At 42.5% G+C, this 20,424-nt stretch overlaps 1 protein-coding gene across 1 annotated transcript; it reads right to left on the reverse strand.

Moving 5' to 3' along the window:
* Positions 1-5,113: 5,113 nt before the first annotated feature.
* On the reverse strand, positions 5,114-6,807 carry LOC123141744 (putative FBD-associated F-box protein At3g60710). The gene is made up of 3 exons (XM_044560821.1): positions 5,888-6,807; positions 5,630-5,773; positions 5,114-5,496 (listed from the first exon to the last, which is right to left on the reverse strand). Exons 1-3 carry the CDS (start codon positions 6,788-6,790, stop codon positions 5,131-5,133), a joined length of 1,413 nt encoding a protein of 470 aa, XP_044416756.1. The 5' UTR covers positions 6,791-6,807; the 3' UTR covers positions 5,114-5,130.
* Positions 6,808-20,424: the final 13,617 nt, after the last annotated feature.

Genomic DNA, 20,424 nt, shown 5'->3' on the forward strand with positions numbered 1-20,424 from the left:
ATTACAGAACGAGTAAAGAGACTTGCCGGTAACGAGATTGAACTAGGTATTGAGATATCGACGATCAAATCTCGGGCAAGTAACATACCAATGACAAAGGGAACAACGTATGTTGTTATGCCATTTGACCGATAAAGATCTTCGTAGAATATGTAGGAGCCAATATGAGCATCCAGGTTCCGCTATTGGTTATTGACCGGAGACGAGTCTCGGTCATGTCTACATAGTTCTCGAACCCATAGGGTCCGCACGCTTAACGTTCGGTGACGATCGGTAATTTGAGTTTATGTGTTTTGATGTACCGAAGGTAGTTGGGAGTCCCGGATGAGATCACGGACATGACAAGGAGTCTCGAAATGGTCGAGACGTAAAGATTGATATATTGGAAGGCTATATTCGGACATCGGAAAGGTTCCGAGTGGTTCGGGCATTTTTTCGGAGCACCGAGAGGTTACCGGAACCCCCCGGGAGAAGTTATGGGCCTTATGGGCCATAAGAAGGAAGCACACCAGCCAAACAAGGGGCTGGTGCGCCCCCCTTGGGTAGGAGGCCAAATTGGAATAGGTTTGGGGGTGGCGGCCCCCCTTTCCTTCTCTCCTACTCCTCCTTCCCTTCCTCTCCTACTCCAACTAGGGAAGGGGGGGGGGGGGGAATCCTACTCCCGGTGGGAGTAGGACTCCCCTAGGGCGCGCCATAGAGAGGGCCGGCCCCTCCCCTCCTCCACTCCTTTATATACGGGGGAGGGGGGCACCCCATAGACACACAAGTTGATCAGTTGATCTTTTAGCCGTGTGGAGTGCCCCCTCCACCATAATCCACCTCGGTCATATCGTAGCGGTGCTTAGGCGAAGCCCTGCGTCGGTAGCATCATCATCACCATCATCACGCCGTCGTGCTGACGGAACTCTCCCTCGAAGCTCTGCTGGATCGTGAGTTCGCGGGACGTCACCGAGCTGAACGTGTGCTGAACTCGGAGGTGCCGTGCGTTCGGTACTTGGATCGGTCGGATCGTGAAGACATAGGACAACATCAACCGCGTTGTCATAACGCTTCTGCTTACGGTCTATGAGGGTACGTAGACAACACTCTCCCCCTCATTGCTATGCATCACCATGATCTTGCGTGTGCGTAGAATTTTTTTAAAATTACTACGTTCCCCAACAAGAATAAGACCGTCCAACTTGAACATGATGAGGGTACTATAGTTGGCCAGAAGAATCTTAAGTCATACATCTACAATTATTATAAGAAGTTGTCGGATCCCAGGTGTCCAACTTTGTGTCGATGAATGAAGATACCTTTGAAGACATCCCATAACTTTGTCTGGAAGAGAATGTCGTGTTGACGACACCTTCTACGGAGAAGGGAGTGTATGAGGCCATCTTACAAATGAAGAATAATAAAGCCCTGGGACTAGATAGTTTCCTAGTGGAGTTGTATCCTAAGCATTAGGGGTGCTTAATGGTGATCTGATGCCTATGTTTGAGAATTTATTTGACAGTGAGCTATAATTGTGTAAACACAACTTTCAGACGATTACTTTGCTTCCTAAGAAGGAAGAGGTCATGAGGATTGAACAATTACTAGAAGGGTTGGGCGCTCTTTGCTGCGCCGTTGGTGTTGTTGAGATTCTTAAAAAAATACTCATTTTGTTTTAAAATATAAGGTGTATTACTTTTTTAAAAAGTCCAACCTTTTTAAGTTTGATCAAATTTATGAAGAGATATATCAAAATTTGTAATATCAAATTGGTGTTATTAGATTCATCATGAAATGAATTTCCATAATCTTTTGGCTTAATATTGTGGGTGTCGATATTTTTGGCTTTAAACTTGGTCAAAGTTAAAGAAATTTGACTTTTCAAAAACTAATACCCCTTGTATTCTGGAACTGATGAAATATTTAGTTTCGCGGATAGGGGAAACGATGGTGTGTGTTTTATGTTTATTTATAATATGGTTATTTGTGGGCTTTTCATGATGTGATTCTATGTTACGCGCTAATTAACTTAAACTTTTGTGGGTAAATTTCCGCGTCGGTGGCTACATGTACTATATTGGTGCTATAGTATCATCACATGGTGGCGCTTCTTTTTTCTAGGTGGTAAGAGGGTACATGTTGATATGTTTTTCTAGCCGGTTGGTGTTGATCGATTTAAAAAATCATGGCCCGATCAAAATCGTAAACCAAATTCAAAATCGAAGATATCAATCTAATAAAAGAGCTTCAAAGTTAGGGAATATGGTGAATTAAAATAATTAAATGGGAAAGCTTCTTAAGAAATTATTGACCCGGTCAAAATCAGGTGACCAAGTTCTAAACTGAAGACCTCAATTAATTGTGAGTACTTAAAAATTATGAGGCATAGTGTATACTCCCTCCGTCCCGAAATTCTTGTCTTAAAATTGTCTAGATACGGATGTTCTAACACTAAAGTATAACTAGATACATCCGTATTTAGACAAATCTAAGACAAGAATTTTGGGACATAGAGAGTAGTATATAAAAGAATTGAGTGAGGGCTTTGAGAAATTGTTTACTTGGTCAAAATCGGGTGATCCAATTCCAATTGGATACCTCAATTGATTGTGACGCCTTTTACACCTAGAGAGCTTAGTGATATAGTAGATGTCATATATGTCTGCTAAATGATAGTTTCAAGATTTTTTCCAAAGTGGGTACAAATGGACTAACAATTATATCACATAAGGTGGTATGCGTGACGCAAATTGCTTTCATGCTTGGATTTCACATCCTAGAGGGTGTGGTCGTTTTACATGAGGCAATTTCATGAGCTACACTCTAAGAAGATTGACAGAGTGGATTTTGATAAAGCCTATGATAAGTCAAGTGGCCTTTCTTACAACATGCTCAATGAATGAAGGGCTTTGATTCTGCCTGGCGACAACATGTTCAGAATTTCGTTCAAGGTGGTAGCATTGGGATGAAAGGGAATGATGATGTTCGTTGTCGTTTCCAGATTCAGAAAAATTATGGTAGGGACATCCTTTATCTCCAATCCATTTTAACATAGTTGCACCTATGTTAAAATGGATTGAAGGGGTTTAATCCTTCATCTGGTGGATGGAGGGGTTTCAATCTACAATATGCCGACGACACTATCACTTTTAGAGAACATGATATGGACAAGGCAGTTAATATAAAATTGATTCTTTATCTTTTCGAACAACTGTCCATGCTTAAGATAAATTTTACAAGAGTGAATTATTCTGCTTTGGAAGCGCTAAAGAGGAAGAAAATCACTAAGAAAAATATTCATTTGTAAGGTTGGTAAGCTCACGTTTAGTCATCTCAGGATACCAATACGCCATCAAGAACTTGCTAAAAAGAAGTGGAAATGTATTGAAGACATGTTTGAAAATAAACTTAGCTGTTGGAAAAGTAAACCGATGTATTATGACAGTCAGTTGATCCTAGTGAATTCGGTGGTCCCGAGCCTTCCTGAAAGGGCATGTAGCCCCTAAGTGTGATTTAGGTAAGTAATGACAATTTGTATGGTCTAGTGCTTTCATTGAGATATATTAGAAGGAATATTACGTAGGTGGTGCCTTAATGATGATTGCCATAAAAATAAAGATTTGCTCTAAGCTTTGGTATTCAATGACAAGTCCTATGGGGCATCAAGGGCATTGTATCTTATATGAAGAAACTGTGTGTAAATGGTTTGCCCTTGGTCCAGTAGTACATCACGGCAGCGTGTGATACAATGTGTAGAGCAACATTGAGTAAATGAATGAATCAACCATGTAGAGAAACAAGAAGCAAAACTTTCGATCTCGATGGTTGGCGAGCCCAATGGACATATTGTCTCCACTCGGTGAATCATGTCGTAAAACTTCTTGAGGGAGTTGCATATGGTGTATCATCGATGCAACAGCGACTTCACATTGTGTTCATGGATGTCGTAAAACTTCATGAGGGAGTTGCATATGGTGACAGCGACTTCACATTGTGTTCAAGATGCCCTTAGCCTTTGGAACGTTCTAGCCTTTGTCACTGATACTAATCATACAGAGACAAAGAAATGAACCTAAAATATGCTACAACTACTGTATTGAAGAGTTGCGTAATGTTCTTTTTTACATTAAGAATAAACAGAGAGGCATTAGATAACGGTTAGTACTGCTAGCTTCAACATCTGAAAGATATTCAGACCAGTTGAAATATTCAGACCAGTTGAAATATTTTGTGCCTTTGTTAAAAACAAACAAGAATGTCTAAAAACTGAAGTGCCTTAGAACAGTAAGCAATTCCCCCAAAGAAAGCTCGGATCAAGGAGGAAATACATACTCACCCTCAGGTTCATCACTGAAAATGGTTCTGAACACTCCATTGCAGGCCCATAGCATCCTCGAGTTACAAATGAAGGTTTAGGGGGCCAACTCTTGGCTATCTAAAAATGTAAAAATTAGTTTATTTTTTGAAAATGAATATCATAGCACTTATCTTTCACAAATATTGTAAAGCAAGAAAACTATGTTGGAAGATCTGCAAACGAATGGGGCAGAAATAAGCAATGAACAACTACAATGGTTGGGTCTTCCAACATTAACACAACGGCTTTAGAGAAGCATATTCGCCTTCAGATCCAATGCCAAAGCTAACTGGCATATGAAGAAACACTTAATAGAAGCTGCAATGCAGAAATCACAAGCAGACCTATGTAGCCTACGTCATCCGGATCCTTGGCCACAGAAGTAAGACTCTCTGTATCAGGGTAAGGTGTACCTAGCTCTGTACACTCTGATCATCTGATGATAATGAAATTATCGTAGGTACCATTGTACAGAGGAAAATAAAATGAACATAAAACAGGCTAAAAAATAGCCGCACTACGCTTGGAAGGAGGATCATACTGGTCCTTTACATCAGGAACAGAGGGACATTGGTAGATAACGGTACATTCTGAATGAAGCATAGTACAGCTAGCTTCAACACTACATACTCATGAGATAGTTGAAGTCTTCATGTTCTTTGTTAAGAACAGACATACCTGACTAAAACAAAACAATGACCTTGCATGTAGGATAGTAAATGACCCCCCCCCCCCCCCCCCCCCCCCCCCCAAAAAAAGCTTTGGATGCAGCAAATATTTAGTCATCCTCATTTTCACCAGTGAAAAGGGTCGTCAACAGTGAGATCAGCTGCTTTCTGGATGCTCCAATCATTCTGAAATTCAGGGTCTAGCACCATCATCTTACAATCACAGCTCCATGCTACCTCCGAGAGAGCCGCCACTTTGCTTCTCATCTCCGTCTCCTTGGCCAGAGAAGTAAGACTCTCTCTGTTTAGCAGGACATACAAAGTCTGTAGCTCTTGCGCTTTACTGGAAATGAACTTAAGGAATTCAAGTTCACTTCGATTCCCTCTATATTCATGGACAACCATCTTCTTGACGTGCGACTTGATGCATTCAACAGTAGGGAGCTCCTGCCAGAACTTGGCATGGTTTCTTCCAGTGGGTTCAGTTAAAGACTGGAACGGCATGTAAGTAAATGGTTCATTAGAGATGGATCATGCAAGAAGCAATGATCCTCCACTGCTAATAAATAGTGGTATGAGGGTCGAATAACTGATTAAATAATTGCATGGGATACTAGGATTTCACCTCGATGTGCAGCGTGTCAATGTTGGGAAAGCATCTGAGGAAGGCCACCAGCATCTTGACCTCCTTTGAGACACCAAAATTAACCTTAAAGGCCAATTTCTTGACACTTGGAAGCACTGTGCTCGGGCTCGGCATTATGCCAGGCTGAATGGCCGAGCGATACATCAAAAGAAGCAAAGGTGTCACCTCATACACATCAATGGCAATCCCATGTATTGCGTATAATAAGAGAGTGATGGAATCATGGAAATTTGGTACCTCGATGACATTGTTGCCGATCTGCAGGCGGTGAACTTTTGGCTCCAAGAAGCCGAGCACCCGCAGGTTGGGCGCACAAGCAATCTTGATCATCACAGTACTGTCGTCATCTCCGCGAGGCGCTTCGAGTAAGAAGAGCTGCTCCAGGAGCGGGGTGTTCACCACCGCGATCTCATCTGCCGCGAAAAACCAGAGGAGCACGCACCGGAGGCTTTTGCTGCGGAGGTGGACGAGATCGGGCGTACAGTTGAATACGAACGCGAGCTTCTCCAGAACCGGGCTGCAAGCGAGTCTGTAGTGCAGGTCCCAGCCGCTGATGGTGGTAGTGAACATGCCGAGCTCCTGGAGGCGGGGAAGGACGTTGGCTTTGCGGAAGAGAGCAGCGGTGTCCGGGAACGTAAAGAATCCCAGGAAGAGGCGCTGGAGTGAGGCGCAGCGGAGGATGTCCGTGGGGAGGCGCACACTGTCGGTGGTGGGGAGCTCGGCGACGTCGGCGTCGTTGACGAGGACAAGGTCCTCGATGCCCTTGGCGGCGAGGAGGCCCGACCACTCTGCGAGCTCACGCTCGTGGGATGCGAACCTGCAGCGGGCGATGTGGATGGCGCGGAAAGGGCCCGGGTGGTCTGCGAGGACGCGCGCCACCGCAGACGGGGGGAGATTGACGTCGTTGAGGACGAGCGGGTCGGAGCGCCAGAGGTGGCGCCACCGGGAGGCGAGGGTGGCGGTTCGGGCGGCGTCCTTGACGGGGAGGCGAGAGACGATGTTGCGGAGGAGGTCGTCGGGGAGGGCGCTAATGAGGTCCTCGCCGTCGTAGTCAGCGGCAGCAGAGAGGGAGACAGCACTTGCCACGGCATTTCCGCCGCCAGGCAACCAGCCCATGATTTTCTCGATGATGGCGGCCATGGCCGGAATGGAGTGAGGCGCAGTGGAGAGTGGAGAGTGGAGACGCAGCGGCGACGGGAGTGGCGGCTCTAAGAAGGGAAAGTAGGATAGGGTTTTTACTGGGCCAGGTAAACGTCTAAAAAAATTCTGCAGTTGATTAATTTAGTGATGATCATCGACAAGTACAGTAGTTAGACCCTAACGTGCCATCATATATTCAGGTTTAGATAATTGGATTAACTAATTTCTATCCAAACTTAAATATTGATTTGTGCTTGGCAATTAACCTATAATATTGTTTCGTTACTAGGGCTAGTAGTACAATGAACGAATTTAGAAGTGTTATTTGTGGTGGATACGGTTATTCCACTTGTTTTATGGATTAGATTAATCATATATTAAGATAAGTTGGTTGTTTTTGACTAAACTACACTCCACTACTCTAGGTTGACCAATTACTAAGTGCTTAAACTACTTCACTAACAAGGTTAGTGCCCCTTAACCTATTAGCGATGTGTTAGTGCCCCTTGTTTTGTCAGAATGTCTCAAGTATTTAGCGGTGATTGGTCCTTCAACCCTGGTGATTGGGGTTTGGTGGCAGGGGCACGATGACGCCACAATAAAATTCTCCGATTGATCATTACCACATTATCATTCAGAAAGTGAGAAAACATCTATGTAATGTTGAATTGGTCTTTGATGTAGTCATGTTTTGACGCCCTCGTGCACAAGTGGTTGCTCAGCAACGGATTGAAGTAACGGACGATCTCGTCTATATGTGTCCACACATAGAACCCACATGTCACAACCCTTTATGTTTGTTGCATACACGAAACGTCAAAGTGGTGGATAGCTTTCTTGATTTCCTTGCCAATAAGCCCATGCTACACAGTTCTCGAAACAGAAAAAAGTGTATCGAGTACACATTTTATTCGGAACATTTTGCATCAATAAAACTGAATGACTGGTTTTCACACTCTGATTTTTTTCCTCTGGTTAAGGTCCCTAAGGCTTTGTGTTACACGTGGAGCCTCAACAGAAGTTTGTGCTTTGTCTGTGATGTTGCACATATGTTACTTCCGTCGTAAGAAGTTTCTAGAGGACATAGCTTCAAAGGCAGGGGTAGCTTTGCGACGATAACCATGATATCGCAAAAGCATGAAGCTTTTTTTTCCTTTAAGTAAACAGGAATGGAAATTCCCCATTTGCGGCTTCAGAAGGTGGTAGTGCCTTCATAAAAAGATCATCTGGTTCCCCATTCTGAGAATTTCGTTGAAATCTTGAACCCTAATTCTGGTTGATACTTATGCTTCACACCATTTTTTTGTCGTCATGGTGTTGTTTGCCATGTTTACATGTGTCGATGCAGTCTTGGGAGTTGATTAATTGGTGATGACTTCTTAACTAGTTAAACACTACTTACCCGCAAAAAAGAAAAAGTTAAACACTTACTGCAACTCCATATCTTAGTATCATGGTGGGCCTCGTCTGATTTCTCTATGACTTCAAAAAATATTGGTTTGGTCTGTGTAGGTAACATACGATACTACTGTGACAAAAGCGAAGACCCACTACAAGAAATATGTCAACTTGTGACCCTCACTATTGGCCGCTGAAAGGTCATAGTTTTTCATTTGCGACCTTTTTGTGATCAAAAACAGAAGGTCAAAAGCTGGCAGTCGTAAACTGAAATTAACGACCTTCTCACACAAGGTCGTTGAACCCATGACCGTTTGTTTTGGTCACTGGCTGTCTGCCACGTCGGATCCGACGTGGCAATCTGACATGGCAAAATTGCGACCAATTGAAAAGGTCGTTACTTAGAATCAGCCCGGTCCATTTCGGTGCTTTAGATGGGCTGAGCCCATTAATTCAGCCTTTTTAATATATATTTTTTGTTAATTTTCGCTAGGTACATGGGCCTGGCCCAACATTTGCTGCCTTTTTATTTTCTGGGCCTTGGCCTTTTATAGTATATTTATTTTCCAGTTTCAGCCATTATATATTCAAATTGGTCCCACTAGTCAGATGGGTCCCACTTGTCAATTTCATCTATCAAATAGGTCCCACATGTCAGAAATGTACAAATTAGACAGATTATTTTCGTAAGTGGCCCCACTGTTAAGTTTCCATTTCACAAGTTTTCAAATCACATACATAATCAATATTTCAAAAAGAACAAAGAACACATAAATTCATCAAATATACCACTAAATAAGTCTATTACAATCTTTACAACACAGATATGCTACAGTATGCTGCTGTTCACTGAGTAGGACTTCACGGCTTCACACTTCTAGACTTCACACTTCACACTTCACACTTGAGCTTCTGTGAAAGAGGAACCACCATAATTTTAAGTCTACAATACAACAATTGATAATAATCAAGGATAATAAAAAACAAGTAATAGGTTCAAATGTGAAGGCATCATGAAACTAGTGATACGACAACATGCAGAAAACACTACAATGTAATACTGTTGTAAGTTCATATCAACACAAAATCAACACTGTTATATAGAGCAAATGATATGCCCCAGCACTGTTATATAGAACAAATGATATGCCCCCCATTTATCTAAAAGTGTAGTGTATGCTAGTGACAGAACAAGAGATTGTAGTGTATGCATGCTAGGTCTAGCATTGGTTAGAAATAACTAATAATCACATGACGAATCTGAATGCAACATATAAAAAGAACTAGTTCATTTCATCAGTATGAGATCTAACTGTTTGCCACTCGGTAGATAACCTACCAGGGAGGCTTTGATATAAACAGGGGTACGTGACGTGTAAATATATGTGTTCACAGGCTTGAATACATCGCCAGGAACTGTAAGTACAGAACATGTAACATGGTGGCTACATAAACAGAACGAGATGTGGCATGCTTAAAAGCCCGAGCCCGTGCTATGCCTATATATAATCAGGTGCAGCTTAAATATACGTGGGCACATACTGAAAGGAACAAGATAGCATGATGATATCCGATCGACTAGATTTGGGAGAAACCTGATCGAGCCAACACAAAAAAGAAATAGAGCAAGATTTGAGCTGCACCTGCAGAGTGTTACTTATGGTGGAACTGCAGGAGACTTGCTCGGATTTAGTCAACACGAATTGTAAGTGTAAAGCAGATCATCTTGGCTGTTACACACGAAAAGAAAAGAGTATGTTTTTAGACTGCATGGTCAACAACAACAACAACAACAACAAATGTACAGAATGTTTAGGTACACAAGCATGCGTAGCAAGCATTAAAAGTTCAATCTGTTTGGTGGAAGGCACCATTGATCTCGTTCTCACAGCCATACTTACACGCACACATGCAGTTTTAATTAATTAAATGAGCAGGCAACAAAGGCAATTACAAATCTAGGGGCAGGAGGTAGTGAGAGCAACTCAAATATACACTACTAGAGGGATTGTTAAGATGTAGGGGATGGAGGTGTCTCACTTGGTTTCAAAATAAGATGCACACAAGAAAACCACATAAATATAGCAGTGCATAGTACTGACAAAACAGGGACATCTCTTTGCCAACATGTATAATTCGGAGCAGCAATAGCGAGCAAAGGAAGATGAGAGGGAGATGGAGAAGCTCAGTGATACGCTTCTCATACGGAGCAAACCCAGCGACCTCCCTGATCAAGTTCCTGACGAAATGCACCCTCTTGGTACCTTTCTGCAAACCAAAATGGTAACCGGTCAGAACAATGAGAATGAAAAACTTAAACAGGAGTAAACATCACAATAATATGAATTCTTACTACCACAAAGGATCTATTGCACTTGAGATTGAAGGAATTCTCACATATTCAACAAATTCAGAATCTAAACTGAATTTCGTCTACCAAATAAACTAGAATGCCTCAAATCCAGTCTGCTAAGAGTATTTATTTATCTACACTACATAGTCAAAGAAATTTCGAAAGAAAGCCCATGTTGTGAAATCCAGGCAGCTATATGAAATATGTTGTTGGCACACAAGATTGACAATATCTACTTCAGAGTTCTGCAGAAACTCTGAAGCTGACATACTCAAGTCGAAAATAGTCTGGAAGTGCAGACAGAGATGTCAAATGTGAATCAAATCAAATCAGCCTTCCATACAGTAAAACAAACAAACAACTCTGTATTGTGATTTACCAGTATTAACAAACAGTGAAAATCTCACATCAATGATCTTAGAGGTGTATGTGATACAGTAAAACAAACAAACAAACAACTATGTGTTGTGATGTACTACTAGAAATATACTTGAAGCAAATAAAACTGACTTGTAACTAAGGATATTCCATGGATAGGAGAGATGCACCGAGTTAACATGATGGGAATGTAGTGAAATTTTGGACAAGAATGACAGTAGGTCAAAAGTGATATAGCAGAAATGTTTGTGGATGGATATATTTTTCTCAGATCCGTATTGAGCAAGTGTAGGAGGTAGGAATTAAGCCAATGTACATAGATTGACACAATTTGCCAACATCTAGCAGTATAAGAACATCAACATATTTTGGAGCATGACAATTATTATTTTTGAGGATTACTGCAGCATTATAGAAACGGGATTACCTGGTGATAGATGGCATTGTTGCTAGAAGCAGTGCACATGCATAAATTATTGGAATTAAAGTCCTAGGTTTGTTCTTCCTCAGCCACATCAAGGATCCTAATGCAGCAAGGGAGAGGGTCATCACCTGCAGAAGTACAAAAGTAAGTCTTCTGAAATTAGGATAATATAAACAAGGAACCTGACATTATATTTTTCACACTATATAGTAGCATTACAAGATTGGCATTTGCTTCAAGTCAAGTAGTTGGCAAGAACATATTAATTGTATAAGTCAAGTAGTTGGCAAGAGGACATTGATCAAACAACTAAAAAGTTTCTCGGCGAAGGGGGAGAAGGGCACGGAGGAGCGGTCCGTCTTGAAGCGGAAGAGGTTTTTGGAGCCTGCCTGTCGCCGCCTCCGAAGAGCTCCGCGCGGAGGAGGCGCGAGTAGGCGCTGCCGTCGTCCCTGGAGCCGGAGCCAGGGGAGGGGCGGTCGGCGAGCGCGAAGTTGTGGAGGCACTCCATGTTCATGGAAGCTTCGCGAAGGTAGGATTTGGGGAAAGGGCGACGAGGATTGGTGCGGCCACGATCTGGAAGGGAGGAGGTGGCGGCTGGGATCTGGAAGGGACGAGCGCAGATCCGACCGCGGCCATGGGAGAGAAGGGGAGGGGAGGGGTTGTCGGCGACCGGGGTTGGGGGAGAGGACGGAGGACGGCGGTGGCGGCGGCTGGGTGGTTGGGGATCGAGAGATTGAGACGGAGGAGGAGCGAGGGTGGCGGCTGTGGGACGAGAGGGGGAGAGTGGATCGGGGGAGAGGAGTGGATCGGGGAAGCTAGGGTTTGGGTGAGAGGGTGAGGGGGTGAGGGCTGCTGTTGGATCCAGAAGCATCCGACGATGGTTGGTGCATGATCCGCGTGATATGCCTATGGACCAATCAGAGCGCACCAAATAATTTGAGGATTTTTTGACCATATAAATTGGTCATGATTGATTACATACAAATTTTTCATTTCATTTTTCAATGCTCAAAATGTGTTCTTTTGTGAAAGACCTATCAAATATTTGTTCAAATGATGTCATATTTTGCACAATTTTACATCTTAGATTGGCAAACAACATTGACAAAGGGAGTTTTTATTTCTTTTAAATGAAAAAACAATTTTCCATTTTTTGTGTGCCCAAAATTAGTTTTTTTTGTGAAGGACTTACCATATATTTGTTGCAAAATTGTACCAAATCAATTTTCTAAAATACTAGGCCATATATAATGCACAATTGACCAAATGGTTAGGTGTCAAAAGTTTCGATGCACCTCTCATGAAAAAGACAAATTTCCGCCGATTCAATTGGAAGCGGGTCAAATTTGAACTGCAGCTGCCTCATAGTTTGCTATTTATTTTTTCCAAAAATCATTTCTAGGTACATAAGTATCTATTTAGTCAGAGAAACACCAAAAAAATTCCAAGATTCAACCACTAGCTAGGAACGGTCATTCCCGCCGTTTTGACCGCATTTTGAAACGGGCATAAAAAATTCAAAAAAAATCAAAAAATTGGGAAGCCTTCGCATTGTGTCATTATATGTGGCCAAGTTCCCAGGAAAAATAACAAACTTGTAATACGGCAATTATTTTAAAAAAGTGTTCTCAGAAACGAGCAATCACGTGTGGAGATCAATGGCTTTCAAGCCAAATGATCAATCTTATGGCCACATTCATGGCATAGTTTGTTCAAATGATCTCATATTATGCACAAGGGTGCATATTGGAATGGCAAACAATGTTGCCTAAGGAAGTTTTCATTTTCTTTGGACAAAAAAACCATTTTCCATTTTTCGAGTGCCCAAAAGGAGGTTTTTTTGTGAAGGACCTCCCAAATAATTGTTGCAAAATTGGACCAAATCAATTTTCTAAAATACTAGGCCATATTTAATGCACAATTGACAAAATGTTTGGGTGTAAAAAGTTTTGATCCACCTCTCGTGAAAAAGACAAATTTCCACCGATTCAGTTGGAAGCGGGTCAAATTTGAACTACAGCTGCCTCATAGTTTGCTATTTATTTCTTCCAAAAATTATTTCTAGGTACATAAGTATCTATTTAATCAGAGAAACACCAAAAAAATTCCAAGATTCAACCACTAGCTAGGAACGGTCATTCCCGCCGTTTTGACCGAATTTTGAAACGGGCATAAAAAATTCAAAAAAAAATCAAAAAATTGGGAAACCTTCGCATTGTGTCATTATATGTGGCCAAGTTCCCAGGAAAAATAACTTGTAATATGGCAATTATTTTAAAAAAGTGTTCTCAGAAACGAGCTATCACGTGTGGAGATCAATGGCTTTCAAGCCAAATGATCAATCTTATGGCCACATTCATGGCATAGTTTGTTCAAATGATCTCATATTGTGCACAAGGGTGCATATTGGAATATCAAACAATGTTGCCTAAAGAAGTTTTCATTTTCTTTGGACGAAAAAACTATTTTCCATTTTTCGAGTGCCCAAAAGGAGGTTTTTTTGTGAAGGACCTCCCAAATAATTGTTGCAAAATTGGACCAAATCAATTTTCTAAAATAGTAGGACATATTTAATGCACAATTGACAAAATGGTTGGGTGTAAAAAGTTTTGATCCACCTCTCGTGAAAAAGACAAATTTCCGCCAATTCAGTTGGAAGCGGGTCAAATTTGAACTGCAGCTGCCTCATAGTTTGCTATTTATTTTTTCCAAAAATCATTTCTAGTTACATAAGTACCTATTTAATCATAAATACATGGTTTGGTGGCGATATGTCGAGGTTTGGGCGGTGGCCGAGGGCCCCAACTCTAGAGCGCGTAAACTCGCATGCCCGCCGCGTGGTCACCGCGTGACCGTGGCGTTGCCATGTGTTCTGGGCGGCCTAGGCATGTCTAGTGGGTTGGGAACTCCCCAGGTAGGTGCTAGGAAGAAAATTACAACATAAGATTCTCACGAGGAGACCGATCGATGCTCAAACATGAATTAGCAGCCAAGTGTTTGATTAGCGGTACGGGAAATGTACATGGCTAATGGGCGTGAGTTTTGGCTGAGGATGATCAGTTACTAAGAAGACCGTCTTCACAACTTTTCAGCTCAAAAGGAGGAGCCTAGGTGGTACTTGCTTTGCAAAGTACCACACTGGACATAAATACGAATGTTGAAGCTGCGCTCAAAATAATGAATGGATTGAGCTGGCATTTGGTGGAGGATGGTTATTTGGGCATAGGAAAGCACTGTAGAAAATGAATACTATTTGGACATGCCAAAGTGGTACTTCCTTCACAAAGTGCTGCTCTGAACAGAATAGGAAAATGAATATTGTTGAATTATTTTTGAACTAGGCAAGCAAGGTTTTTGACATATTTGATGAATATATGATCCAAAAAATTTATGAGAATTTTTTGGGAATTTTTGGAATAACAAAAATATAGGTTGCTTCACAACCTAGGGCAAAAATTGACACATGGACATGACACATAGGCAAAACTGATGAGATGGCGCCTAGTCATCGCAACCCACCACAATTTACAAGGCTATGACCATCTATATTGGTCGTTAACAACTAGAAATAAGGCAGCGGACTAGCGTTGTTTGCTTTATGACCATTTCGTGTAAGGAAATTACGACCTTTCTGACCAAAATGGTCGCAATGGTTTAGGGGTTTGGAGCCCCCCGAACAGCTTTTGACCAATTGGTCTCAAATGGTCATAGATCTATGACCAATTCTTCCAGGGTCACTGACAGAAGGTCACTAGTTGACATATTTCTTGTAGTGACCCGCCTGTGGGTTTCTCCTCCTCTCCACTATTTGATTCCTCGATTGATACTAGCTCCTATCAGTTTGTGCAGGCATTCCAGTAGCGGTGACAGTCTATTGAGTTTGTTCTTCTGCGTCTATAGTCATGATGGTTCCTGACAGACAAAACCATGTTGCGTCCGATTTCCTTAGAAGGTGGATGGTTTTCCTTGGAAGAAAAACATGGGCTAAGGTGTCAACTAAGCTGGTCCTCAAGTTAAAGTGACACAGGTGCCATCATCGTACAGAGACATAGCAAATGAACCTAAAATATGTTGAAAGTACTGTATTCAGAAGTTGCACATTGTTCTTTTTACATTAAGAACAAACAGAAAGGCATTAGATGACGGATACCAGTTTTTTACATGGCTTTTAGGGCAAACTATAAGAACCGTTCTTATCTACGCAAAACCACAACGATGATATACAAGTTGCATTTTAACCTTCTACAAGGACCGCCCTCGTCAAATCAGATTCAACTAGTGTGGGAGAGTCAGACACCCACAAAGCCACTTTTGTGCAATACAAGTTGCATGTCAAACTATGGAACTGGTTTGATGTACGTGGACATGCAAGGTTGGTCCGAGCCGCTTGATCCCACAATACCGCCGAATCCAAATAAGACAAAGAAAGTAAGCAATTTGAACATCAACTCCCACAACTTCTTTGTGTTCTACTCGTGCATATACATCTATGCATAGACCTAGCTCATGATGCCACAGATGGGGAACGTTGCATGAAAAACAAGAATTTTCCTACAAAACACCCAAGATCGAATCTAGGAGATGTATAGCTATGAGAGGGGAGTGTGCCCACATACCCTTGTAGACCGAAAGTGTTAACGTTGTAACGCTGTTGATGTAGTCATACTCTTCACGATCCAATCGCGATCCAATCCGCTCTAGTGCCGAACGGACGACACCTCCGAGTTTAGCACACGTACGGCTCGGCGGCATCCTCTCCTTGATCCAACAAAGGAGGGAGAGGATATAGGTAAGATCTGAACCAACACGACGGCGTGCTGGTGGTGGTGGCAGCAGAAGCGGGGCTTCGCTAAGCGCGTACTGGTGAAACGTGGGAGGAGTTGGGAGAGGTAATGGCCAAGGGTTGAAGGGGGACTGCCCCCACCTTTATATAGGCGTGGAGGGGGCTGTTGGCTTGGCCTCCAAGGCCCTAGGGTCGTTGGCCAAAGGGGGAGGAAGGAAGTCCCTCCTTTCCTTCCCCACCAATCGCTATCCCCCCTTTTTAGGGATCCGATCTTATCCTTCGGGATATGATACTATTCCTTTTAAGGGAGGATCTTAGTGCGCCTAGACCAGGGTTGTGGGGAGTTTCCACACTACCCACGTTCATGTGCCACTCTGGAACCTTCTAGAACTTTCCCGGTACAATACAAAAAAACCCAAACTTTTTTCGAAACCTCGAAAACAACTTTTCATATATGAATCTTTACCTACGGACCATTCCGGAGCTCCTCGTGATGTCCCGAATCCAATCCGGGACTCCGAAGAACCTTTGGACTTTCAATTATTAATATCTCAACACTACCCTAGCGCTACAGAACGTTAAGCATGCGACCCTACAGGTTCGGGAACATGCAGACATGAGTGAGACTCATCTCCGATGAATAACCAATAGCGGGACCTGGATGCCATATTGATTCCTACATATTCAACGAAGATCTTTATCGGTAGAACCACAATGTCAAGGATTCAGTCAATCCCGTATGCAATTCCTTTTGTTTAGCGATATGTTACTTGCCCGAGATTCGATCGTCGGTATCTCCATACCTAGTTCAATCTCATTACCGGCAAGTCTCTTTACTCGTTCCGTAATAAAAGATCTCGTGGCTAAACTCATTAGTCACATGAAGCTTCTTCTGATGTTGTATTACCGAGAGGGCCCAAAGACATTTCTCCGTCACATGGAGCGACAAATCCCAGTCTCGATCCATGCAACCCAACAGACACATTCGGAGATACCTGTAGAGAACCTTTATGATCACCCAGTTACAAAGTGACATTTGATAGCACACGAAGTATTCCTCCGGTATCCAGAATTAGCATGATCTCATGGTCGAAGAAACTGATACTTGACATGAAGAAAGCTATAGCAAATAACTAAACGATCTGATACTAAACTTACAGTTGGGATTGTCCATCACGTGATTGTCCTATTGATGTGATCCCATTATCAAATGACAACTAATGTCTATGGTTAGAAAATCATAACCAGCTTTGATCAACGAGCTAGTCTAGTATAGGCTTACTAGGGACATGGTGTAGTTTACGTATTCACACATGTATTTAAGTTTCCGATCAATACAATTGTAGCATGAATAATAAAATTTATTATGAACGGGAAATAGGATAATAACCATTTTATTATTGCCTCTAGGGCATATTTCCAACATAATTATCAATCTGCATATCCGGTTTCCTCCGCTTGTAAATGCATTTTACATTGCAGCTTTTTTGAAAAGGGCGATTTATTACTTAAAAGATTTTAAGAATTACACTCAGCCTCTGCATAACTAAAATGCACGCAGCCAAATAAAGTCCTCTCATACAGACAAAAAATTAAAAAGGCAAAATATAAAGAGACATGTAGAGTCCGTATAACACCTAAAGCTGAGGGGGGCAAACCTAATATCATACTGTCACCCGTGTTGCATAAAGTATCCCTCGCCGTCGCCTTCAATTATGTACACAACTCCGTAAACAGGTCTCGATTTTCCACGCGTTGTAGAGAGGACCATGAACGAAGAGTTCTGTTACATCTGCATCAGAGACGTACTTTTATCATTAAAAATATTATCATTTCTACATAGCTAAAGCGACCAAATAATGGCAAGCGCTCCCACCCTCAGAAGTGTTCGAAACCTGTGATCAATTCTATGTAACCAGTTGTCAAATACGTCAGCAACACTACAAGGAGGATACAAGGCTGAAGCTATTTACATGGCTGACAATATAGAATAAGCCAATTTGCATTGGAAGAATAAATGTTTTATTGGCTCATCATGGTGACAAAATACACATTGCAGACTTCCATGTCAATTCCTCTTAGCCTACCAAAGAGACTTCTCGGCTTCTAACTATGTGGAGAACCTTGTACCAATTTTGGACTTATGAGATCAACATGATAATTACCAATCTACATATCCGGTTTCCTCCACTTGTAAATCCATTTTACGTTGCATCTTTTTGAAAAAAGGCGCTTTATTACTTAAAAGATTTTCAGAATTACACTCGGCCTCTGCATAACTAAAATGCACACAGGCAAATAAAGTCCTCTCATGTAGACAAAAAATAAAAAAGGCGAAATACAAGGAGACATGTAGAGTCCGTATAACGCCTAAAAGGGAGGGGGGCAATCCTAAGATCATACTGTTACCCGTGTTGCATAAAAGTATCCCTTGCTATAGTCTTCAATCATGTACACACCTCCGTAAACAGGTCTTAATTTTCCACGCGTTTTAGAGAGGACCATAAATGAAGAGTTCCGGTGCATCTGTAGATAACCTGCATCAGAGACGCATTTTTATCATTAAAGATCTTATCATTTCTACATAGCTAAAGCAACCAAATAATGGCAAGCGCTCCCACCCTGAGAAAAGTTCGAAACCTCTGATCAACCATATGTAGCCAGTTGTCAAAAACATTAGCAACACTACAAGGAAGATACAAGTCTGAAGCTATTTGGATGACTGGCCATATAGAATAAGCCAATTTGCATTGAATGAATAAATGTTTTATTGGCTCATCATTGTGAAAAAAGACACATTGCAGATTTCCATCTCAATTCCTCTTAGCCTACCAAAAAGACTTCTCGGCTGCTAACTATGTGGAGAACCTTGTACCGATTTTGGACTTATGAGATCAACATGATAATTATCAATCTGCATATCCAGTTTCCTCCACTTGAAAATCCATTTTATGTTGAAGCTTTTTTGAAAACGAGTGCTTTATTACTTAAAAGATTTTAGGAATTACACCCGGACTCTAGATAACTAAATGACACAGCCAAATAAAATCCTCTCATACAGACAAAAATAAAAAAGGCGAAATACAAAGAGACATGTAGAGTCCGTATAATGCCTAAAGCAAAGGCAATACTGGAATCGGGATCTTTGCCGTCAGCCAGCTCTTTGCCGTCTGCTAGCTGACGACAAAGGAGGTCTTTGCCATCAGCATACAGAAAGCTGACGGCAAAGAAAGAGCGGACGACAAAGAGCATGTTTGCCGTCAGCCAGCTCTTTGTCGTCTGCTAGCTGACGACATAGAAGCTTTGCCGTCCGCTAGCAGACGGCAAAGAGGGCGGGTGGCCCACTAGTGAGAACCACCTAACGGCCACTTTCTTTGTCGTCCGCAAGCAGACGGCAAAGAGAATAGCCAACCTAACGGCTGTTCCCCCCGGCCCCACCCCACTAGCTACGCTCTTTGTCTTCTGCTAGCAGACGGCAAATAAATTAAGCCTAACTAAAAAACGGCCGGCCCCGCGCCCCACCCTCTCTCTCCCTCACCTCACCCGCGCCACCCTGACGCCCCCGACGCCATCGATTCCCCACCGCCCCGATGCCCTCGCCGCCCGCGCCACCCCGACGCCCTTGCCACCCGTGCCACCCTGACGCCCCGATGCCCTCGCTGCCCCGACGCCCTCCCCGCCCGTGCCACCCCGACGCCCCGACACCCTCGCCGCCTCGTTGCCCCCGCCGGCCCGGCGCCCCGCCGCCTCGACAACCAGGCGCCCCGCCATACCGATGCCCTAACCGCCCCATGCTACCTCTTGAGCATGCGTTGGTTTTGCCTTGAAGAGGAAAGGGTGATGCAGCAAAGTAGCGTCAGTATTTCCATCAGTTTTGAGAACCAATGTATCAATCCAGTAGGAGACAACACACAAGTCACCTAGTACCTGCACAAACAATCAAGAACCTTGCAACCAACGCGATAAAGGGGTTGTCAATCCCTTCACGGTCACCCACAAACGTGAGATCTAATAGAGATAGTAAAGTAAATATTTTTGGTATTTTTGTTGTATAGATTGGAAAGTAAAGATTGCAAAATAGTAAACGAGATGCGATGTAAATAAAAGAGATGCAATATAATAAGAAAGAGACCCGTGGGCCATATGTTTCACTAGAGGCTTCTCTCAAGATAGGAATTATTATGGTGGGTGAACAAATTACTGCCGAGCAATTGATAGAAAAACGCATAGTTATGAAGATATCTAAGGCAATGATCATGAATATAGGCACCACGTCCGTGTCAAGTAGATCGAAACGA

Source organism: Triticum aestivum, chromosome 6D (assembly GCF_018294505.1).
Source record: "Triticum aestivum cultivar Chinese Spring chromosome 6D, IWGSC CS RefSeq v2.1, whole genome shotgun sequence".
Lineage (NCBI taxonomy): Eukaryota > Viridiplantae > Streptophyta > Magnoliopsida > Poales > Poaceae > Triticum > Triticum aestivum.

Bases quoted from the DNA above. Each gene is read 5' to 3' on its own strand.
- LOC123141744 (XM_044560821.1), bottom strand. From the start codon at position 6,790: ATGGCCGCCATCATCGAGAAAATCATGGGCTGGTTGCCTGGCGGCGGA. The intron at 5,774-5,887 runs GTACCAAATTTC...TCGGCCATTCAG, and splicing joins TCGGCAACAATGTCATCGAG to CCTGGCATAATGCCGAGCCC. The intron at 5,497-5,629 runs GTGAAATCCTAG...ATGCCGTTCCAG, and splicing joins TTGACACGCTGCACATCGAG to TCTTTAACTGAACCCACTGG.